The following is a 9,336-nucleotide window of genomic DNA, read 5'->3' as shown; positions in this document are numbered from 1 at the left end:
GCTTCTTTTGATAAGAACAATTATTTTAAGGCAAATGTGAAATGTTATCACAGCTTGATCATATAAGCAACAAGTAGAGCATAAAAATGAATGAATTATATTCTCCAAATTAGATTGTCAGGAAATAAAATTTGGAAAAAATGCCCAAGCAAGTACCTTTTAGCAATTATGACCTTTATTATGACTCCAAATCTAGTCAAGATAAATGACAATTTGATAGTTAAGGCTGCTTGGGCATTGATCTAGATTCTTTAATAAATAACTACGTACAGATAACTTCTTAGGTCAAAGCAAAATCTTCCAGTGTTTTATTTTCTCCAGACCTAATGTGGTACAAGAGTCTGACCCCTGACCCTCTAAGACCAAGACTGTTTCTCCCTGGTCAATCTCCCACATTGCTTTGATAATACTTTGCTTTCAAGACTTAGTATATCCACCTTTCTCTATGTCTCACTCATAAAACAGTGGAGCAAATTATCTTGTCTTTTCAACTTTGACCCTTTAACTACCACAGTAATTATAGACAGTAAACAATTAGTAAATGTTTACTAATTAAATCTTCTAGTTTAAAGCTACTTTGGGGGAGGAGAATAAAAATATTTTTTTTTGCTTATATTCTTCCAATGGCTTTAACCTTGAAATTATGTTCACATACCTCCTGACAAATCCTCATAAAACTTAATTAATGTCAACAAATTACAATAGCTTAAAAAAAATTAAGATGCATTTAATTAATTAGAAGGCCCAGGATTAATAAATGATATTATAGGTACTTGCAAAACTTCCAGAGGGAGACAATGACACATTTTAATAGATAAGTCTTCCTAATTATCTATTTAGATGATATTTTGCAAGTATAACAATGTACATAGGTATTAATGGGAAAAAACTGAGTATTTACAAAGGCAAAAACAAAAAATTTCAGTTTATATTCTATTTTATACGTTTTTTGAAACTAATTTTTAACAGATCAAACCTGTTTATTTCTGTTATCTGAAAGCATGATTCTGCAAACCAAAACAAAATGAAATTAGGTTTCTTACTTCTAAGTTATAGAGCACTCTGAAGGTAGACATTCCTGGAGCAAAAGATCGAAACAGACTTTCTAAAATTGAACTGGCACTTGGCTGATGCTGTTGCTTTGAAGAGAGTGATGGAGATTTTGAAGACTGAGAACTTGATTCAGACAGCAATGTTTTCTAAGTTTAAAAGAATGAAAAAAAAATATATATCTCAAAGCACAAATTAAAGAGAAACATATAGCTGTAGATAGTCTAATATTCTTTTCCCCTTTAATGTAAGCCACACCAATGGAATTTTCTAAAAATTAATCTCATAAAACCACATCATTCTGTAATTAACAAAACTTCCAACGCCATCATACAAACTGTAAATGCTCAATAGCATTATAATCCTACATGAATGACTTTGAGAATGTATTCTAAGCAACACTAGCAGGAAGATCATCTTAATTTGTTTCTATATTTTCAAAATCTATAGTTCTAAATACTGATAATGAAATTATAAAACTGTGGAAGTGGTAGTTTTGAGAATGTTTTGAACTAGTAGTGATATATTTTATAATTACATTAGTTCTCGTCTCCCTCAAATTAACATATAAGCCATATATGACAAGACTGAGCTGATCAAAACTTCAACCACTGAAATATAAAATTCATAACTTAATTCTAACAACTTTGTTCTAAATTAATTTATTCTGAGAACATAAGCACCGTTATTGATAAAACACAATTTCAATACATACATGAATATCCTAAACAATACCCTAAAAATGAAATAAAATGAATTTTAAATATAAACAGTGAAAAAAATTAAAAGATAATCCATTTATGTAAGCAACTTAAAAACATGCAACAATCACAATCAGAGGGGCATCATGACAGAAGAATTGGAACTAGAGTCTTATCTTGGACCAGGCACTTTATCTCTCTGGGCTTTGGTTTCCTAATACATAACATGAAGGAGGTAGAAGTAGAAGATATTAAATGCTCTTCTAGTTTTGAAATTTGATACCATTTTTGACTCTAGATATTTTAAAAGCCAACATGAAGTTCTGATTTCCATTTACAGAAAAGGTATTTTTCAAGAGAAGAAAAATTATTATGGGAAAGATGATATCAAATGACCTGATTGTGATTTTATATTGATATAAAATTCCATGCCAGTTAAATAATTATCTAAGATACTCATACCTTTCTTCCTAAAGAATCAAGTTGATCAAGGGCTTCTTGAATGGCTGGATCAGTGGGTATCAAGAGCAGAAGCTTTCGTACTCGTAGAGTTATCCTGAAATTATTCAAATTTAATTTTTTTTCATAGAAGCCACAGTTTCAATAACAGTCATTTAGTATAAGACATAAAGTAAAATACAGTTCAGGTGAAAAGTTACTTGGTTCCCTAATCTTAATAACTTTTTCTTTTTCAAGCTTTATAAATATTTATATTTACCTTGGCTCCTCTAGATTGGCAAGTTGGTAAAGCATGTCAAATACATTACATACAAGCGCCATCACAACACCAGGAAGGGATTTTTCCTTCAGGATATAAAAAGCAAAATATAAATACAAATTTACAAAAGATTTTCTTTTTAAAATCAAACATACCAACGATAAAAATACCAGTTTCAAAATACTGGTCACTATAAAACTTGAGAGAGTAGTGCTCATCTGCTCTGAAGAACACATAGGAAAAAGAGCGAGGGATCTTGCACCTTCTAGTGTGCTTATTACTTGGGCTCTCTTCTCCTATCGACCTAATAGTGAGGGGGCTAAGGCACCAAAAGGCAGGCAGAAGAAGATAGGTAAGACAAAGGGCAGGTGTAATTATTAGAATGTCGAGTGGGCACCATGGAAAGCTGACCAGAGCTCGTCAGGTGCAAACAAGGCAACGAGTGACTTAAAAGCAAAATTAGAGTAGTATACATATGTATATACACTCATACGCAATACATAGATATATATATATGTAACTTAAGTTGCGAATAAGAAGTTACCCTATTTTTTTCTAAAGGTGAGAAAAGAAAACATGGATATGGCTACACAGAAGTGATTCAGATGTGATTAAAGTGCTATTTTATGGTTATTAAAGTGCTATTTTATGGTTATAAAGAATAAGACATCACTATAGAATGTATTTATATAAGGAGGTTTAATAAATTCAGGATAAATATGAAATAGGGTAAAAATGTTAAAGATGCTATATACCTTGGTTCTATTGCCAATTAACTGTCATAATACCACTCTGAATGGGATTTCTTTCTTAAATTCTTGCTACATATCAGTACTGTATAGTTATTAAAGAAACCCACAATACTACTACTAACCCTGAAGAATTCTTTGACACCTATATAGCAAGGTTACTCTAAGTGAAAAAGAAAGACACAGTCACACAAAGATCTGAAAGCCAAGTGAAGAAAATATTTCAAGGGAAGTGATCACATGTATCAACTGTGCTGAAATGTCAAGATGAGGACTGAGAGATAGAAATGACAGGTAACCCTGAAAGGGGTCTGAAAAGAGAGTTTTGACAATTCTTTCAAGGAGCTTTGCTGATCTGGAAAGGAGAGAAGGGGGCAGGAACTGAAGGTGGAATTGGGGTGAAGAGAGGGCTTATTTTTAAGATGACAGAAATAACACAGCATGTGTAAACTCTAATGGAAATGACTGCGTAGGGGAAGAATCAATTAAACAATCAAGAGAGATGTGCGAGAGGAGCAGCAAGCAGCGGCCAGACAGAGTGATTTGGGGACTCGAGATTCTATGGCTCAGAAGATTGATAAACTCTGTATCTTTTCCTTGACTGAAACTCATCGTTTCTCAGTGACACAGTTCTGAAAAGTCAAGATACGTCTGAGAGAAAAGGACATAATCATCCAAATCTATATGGCCAAAGGCACGAAGATATTAAATTCTAGTTTTAAAACTGAAAGTTATCACTCAATACCTGTTCCATGGCATATGATGAACTAAAAACCCCACTGCTGCTGCTGCTGGAGCTGGTAGAAGAATCGGCTGAGCTCCCAGATGGGGTCCCACTGCCAGAAGTCTTCACTGTGAGGATTTGTTCATCAGAAAAGCCCAGTTGGTGCAGTAGTTTTTGATCTTTATTCACTGTTAGCTGCAAAAAGTGATTTCTTAATTATTGAGAAGGAAAGGAAAAAGTAGTATACTCTCAGGTTAATGTGCCGTAAACTTTTTATTTAAACCTACCAAACTATCATTTGTAAATATTTGTATATTATCCACGGGGCAGCACAACTGCTTGGCTATCTTCCACCGGACACTCCCTATGGTTTCATTACTGTGAGCCTGTAAAATAAATTAAACAATGAATAATTTGTTTACTCATCCATTTAAAGAACTGTTAAAAAAATAAATAATTGTTAGTGAGCATATGCTGTATAGTGGGCATTGCTCTAGAAGCTGCAAACGCAGCAAAACCAAAGACAAGAATCCCTGCCCTTGTGAGGTTTCCCTTCTGCTCTAAGTAAATGTTCTATTCCCAATTTCAATTCCTCTTCATCATGCATGGAATAAAATCTCAAATCCTTCCATTGCAGTTCTTCCATTTTTTCCTTATCTCACTGTCACACCAGCTACATTGCTTGTCATGAACAAGCCAACAAAATTCCTACTTCAGGGCCTTTGTACCTGCTGCCTCCTTTGCTTGAAATGTCCTTCCCCAGAAATGGCTTACTTTGTCACTTCATTCGAGTCTTTGTTCAAATGTCACCACTGCAGAGAGATCTTAATCCCTGTCCGTCTTCATCAAAAATGGCATTTCATATATATTCATTACTCTCTACCAACCTATCCTGTTTTATTCTTATTTATTCTTTATAATACTCATCACCATCTGATATCATATTATATATTTACTTATGTGTCTTTACTTTGGTTTTGCTTTATACTCCATTAATTTCTTTTCACTTCAGATCTTTATGCTACATTTGTTTACCAAACAGCTTTTGGAAGAGTCACCCATGCAGATATCTTAATTGACGTGTTTTTATAAAAATAACAAGACGACATGAATATGGCTACAGAGCTTAATGTAAACCTACCTCTACAGTAAATGTATCTTTGGTAGACTCATAGGTAACATTAAGAGTTAAAAGATGTCCATGAAATGAGGCACCGTGAGGTAGAATAGTTCGTGGAACGGAGTAAAAGTCCTTGAAAAAGATAAGTCAAACAAATCAGGTATAGAGTGTCACTGTTAAACATCTCAAAAATACATACCTAACACATTGAGTCTATAAAAAGATGATTCAGTTGCTTTAAAGAGAAGCTTACCTCTATAGTGATAACATAGCGTTCTGCCAAAAGTAGCAATCTCTCAATTATTACAAGTTTAGTGGATCTGTGGATTAAAAAAAAATTCTTTTTAAACATATTTGAAATGAATTGCTGATTTGAACTCAATTTCAGTCTGTTTCAACAAAAATAATAATCACAGCACTCACTGGTCAAATACTGAAATTTGCAGACTAAACTTCCCTTTCACACCAGGGGGAGGTAATTCAATCAAGTCACAGCTGTAGTGCACAGATGGAATAAGGGAGGAGAAGCCTGCCCCTCTCCACATTTCCTTTCCTGCTCTTTTCTTTCTTTTTCTTTTTAAAATAGTTGTTCCATAAATAGAGGACCTGGGTCTCCTGGCCTATTTGTCCATCAATCCACCAAGAATGAGCAATCAGTGAGTCTGGCTTTCATTATCTTACGACAAAGATATGCCATATAATTCTGTAAACATGTGGAATCTGTCAAAATTCTAAATTGCCTGAAAATTAGACAACAAATGCAAACTAGGAAATATTCCAAAAATAAGAGTTGCTATTTGTTTTAATTAGGTTAAGAAAGGGGAAGAAGAGAAGGACAAATAATTGTTTATCTGGTTTAAGTGAACCTTCTTATATACTTAAAACTTACAATGTAAGAATCTATTACCCTAAAGGTTTTCAAAGTACTTAAAAAATCAACACACATCAGGAGATGGAACCATCTCTGGAACAGGAAACACACAGCAAGGGAGTGTGGAGCTCTAAGACTCTAAAAATGAGACCTGAGGTATCTGTTGGTCAGACTTATGAAATCTTACTTATCATTTGAAATACAGCTGGGTTTTGCATCTAACGGATTCAATCAACTGTGGATCAAAAATATTTTGGGGGAAAAAAAGTCCCTGAACGTTCCAAAAAGCAAAATTTGAATTTGCCATGTGCCAAGCACTATACTGAATCTACTCAAATGAAGTGATGTGTAGGCATGCCCTGCTGCAGCCTGTGTGCAAATATAGGTTTATGCAAACACTATGCCATTTTACATAAAGGACTCGAGCATTCTTGCATTTTGGTATCCACAGGTGTGTATCTGTGGGTGTCCTGGAACCACTCCCCCTGGGATACCAAGGGATGACGGTAATAGGATTCTGACATCCAACAGCTTATATAGTCACAGTTCTATACTTTATTAATGAGGATACTACATGTGTTAACATCGAGAGATGAAAATCCAAATGCCTTTAAACATTTGGTATTCTGGAAAGTCTAGGTGATTCATTTCAAATAAGTATATTTCTAAAACTGAAAAGAGGTATTACCATTTTCTAACAATTGCTCTGGTATGCTGATTAGCAGTATCGGAAATTTCACTTTAAAAAGAACTGGATAAACATGTTTTAATAGTTTTATTAAATACATTTAACAGAGTTCTAAATTCTTTCAGTCTATGGGCAGGAACCAGAATTTGAAATTCAGATGGAAAATCTTTAAGAAACATCTAAGTGGCATAAGTGAATTGTTGAGTGTACTATTTTAATTATACCTCGATAATAAATTAAACCACAGACAGCATTGCAAAATACTGTAGAAAGAATAACTCCTCCTTCATAAGTTGGAACAATTAATGTCACTGAAAAGTTCTTTCAAAACTAGTAAAATAAGATAGAAAAAAATGTCCTGGTTTAAATACAACTTTGACATTACACATTCTTATTAACTCTGTTTAGAGTTTATAATAAGAATATTTAAAAACTATGTGGTTTTGCTCTGTATTCAAGTATGAAATGATTCATATAAAAAGCACTTAGTAAAAAGAAAAAAACAAAAAGCACACTTATTTAAAGTAGAAGTTTGGAAATCTCAATCCAATAGTTCATTAATGCAGATAAATGAATCATTAAGAACCTAGGTCATAGAGATAAACTACGTCTTATAAACATGTAATTAGGAATTCCTTATATACATTCTTAATAAAAGTTTATTTAAAATATACTTTCAAGAATATGGGAATGCAAAAGTCATGCTAGGGTTCTTACCATTAGTTCAATCTATAATCATTTTCTGTCATTTTAAGAGGTTCTAAATAGGGTTGCGTTTTACTGGCTTCTTTCATATTAATAAAGTATCACTAAACAGTACTTAACTCATTTTAAAAAAGAAGATAAATAAGAATGTGAACAAGGATATTGCCCTGATTCATTTTCTAAAGGGAGGCTTTAAGAAGAAAAGGAACATCCCCAACTATAAATAAAACACATACATATATACACACAAACATACAGTCACGCCAGTTGAAAAAGACTATGACCACCCATCGCTAGAGGGAGGCAGAGTGGGGTGCAGAGAGTGAGCAGAGAGTGAGCTCTTCTCTGAGCACCTGCCAAGATTTCCTGGGCATCATTGATTTGAGGTTGTTTATCAGTAATGAAAGGCTCATAAAACAGTACAAAAGTTTTAGTTACTTCAATCTGATGTTTCTAACTACTGATCTATCATTCTCTTTACTTATCAAAGAGCTACAGCAAATATTGAAGTCAGCTTTCACTGATAAGCAAAAACACTAAACACAGCAATGCCGATTAAGAGACAACGTCAGTTCAAAGTTTTAACACAAATATTTGGTGATAAAGTTCTTATTAAAATTATTTTGAAAAATAATTTTAAGTAAATATTTTAACTATGATTATAATGTATAATTTTAATAATCATCATCTTCTACTTCATTTTGCTTATGCTGTTAATGCCCTGGATTTGACTATTCAAGGAGGAAATTATAAGATGTCTAAGCAAGCAAATATTTCAAATGAAAAAAAATTACTCTTCATACAATACATATATCTTTGTTCCACCAAAATAGAGAAGGTTATTCATTATACAATGTAAAAGTAAAATGAATCAGAAAAACAACAAAACTTGTTTACTAGGTAGAGGGGTAGGAGCAGAGTAGTACTTGGTTATGAAGATGACCTACAAATCTTGCAAAAGTTATGAAATAAAATGAGGAAATAAACAATTCAGAGATCTCCATAGAAAAAAAAGATGTCAATTATTTTTTTAAACTGACATTTATTCACACATTGTGTATTTGTTATAACTTCTGCAATCGCTTACCTATATGGAGACTGAACTGATGTTGCTACAGTTGGCATGGCAGTTGCTGTAAGCATTTTTGTTGCTCTGGTCACAGCATGTGTTAGAGTAGGGCCACCAAGTGCTGAACTGGCTGCCTATGAAATAAGAAATAATCATTGTATATCAGGGCTTCTCAACATCAGCTCTATTGACATTTTGGACTGGAAACTTTTTGTTATGGAGAACTGTCCTGGGCGTTGTTGGTTGTTAACAGCATCCCTGACCTCTCTGCTCATAACCTACCTACCAGTAGGTGCCAATAGGACTCCTCTAACTGTGATATCCTAAAAGGTCTCCAGTCATTGCCAAATAATCTGTGGGAAGATAAATAACCTCCAGTTGAGTACTACTATTATACATATGTTAACATTTACATGGTACCTCATTTAGGTGTACCTGAATATTTTAAATGTTTTTTTTTATGACGACTTATTTGGATAGACGTCGCAACTTGGGAAATCCTATACAGATTCTAGCATATATTCATCATCAAAATGTTTTTGACATATTGATAATTGAGGCAGTAGTATTTTATGTTTTTAGAATACTCTTTATTAGGTATAAAACAAATAAGCACAAATTAAGAAAGAAAATGAATGTTTAATGCTTTAACCATCATGCTAGAAATAAGGCATTGTAAATATACGTAAGATAGTATCACACAGAAGGCTTCTAATGGCCAACCAATACCACCTACTACTGAGTGTCTTGCTATGGTATTCAATAGCATTTACAATATAAAGGTAAAACATACAGAAGTATAGGACAAGAAGCAAATGCCTGTTTAAAATTCCTGGACCAAAAAATAAAAAGGATAAAAAGAATCTATTGGAAATGAAGAATGTAGAGTAGACCTATTTTCTGAATACAGTACCTAAACCCCTGAGGCGGGGGTGGGGTGG

At 33.4% G+C, this 9,336-nt stretch overlaps 1 protein-coding gene across 1 annotated transcript in view; it reads right to left on the bottom strand.

Moving 5' to 3' along the window:
• USP24 (ubiquitin specific peptidase 24) overlaps positions 1–9,336 on the bottom strand; it is a 98,343-nt gene that overhangs the window by 57,526 nt on the left and 31,481 nt on the right. Inside the window, exons 23-30 of the mRNA XM_023536810.1 lie at positions 8,414–8,529; positions 5,316–5,382; positions 5,084–5,194; positions 4,230–4,328; positions 3,964–4,137; positions 2,470–2,555; positions 2,214–2,307; positions 1,044–1,199 (exon numbers count right to left, since the gene is read on the bottom strand). Coding sequence (XP_023392578.1) covers positions 1,044–1,199; positions 2,214–2,307; positions 2,470–2,555; positions 3,964–4,137; positions 4,230–4,328; positions 5,084–5,194; positions 5,316–5,382; positions 8,414–8,529 — 903 coding nt within the window. The remainder of the gene's footprint in view (positions 1–1,043; positions 1,200–2,213; positions 2,308–2,469; positions 2,556–3,963; positions 4,138–4,229; positions 4,329–5,083; positions 5,195–5,315; positions 5,383–8,413; positions 8,530–9,336) is intronic.

The sequence above is a fragment of the Pteropus vampyrus genome, unplaced genomic scaffold (assembly GCF_000151845.1).
Source record: "Pteropus vampyrus isolate Shadow unplaced genomic scaffold, Pvam_2.0 Scaffold170, whole genome shotgun sequence".
In the NCBI taxonomy this organism is placed as follows: domain Eukaryota; kingdom Metazoa; phylum Chordata; class Mammalia; order Chiroptera; family Pteropodidae; genus Pteropus; species Pteropus vampyrus.
The sequence above is the reverse complement of the archived record's forward strand: the minus strand, read 5'-3'. Positions and strand labels throughout refer to the sequence as shown.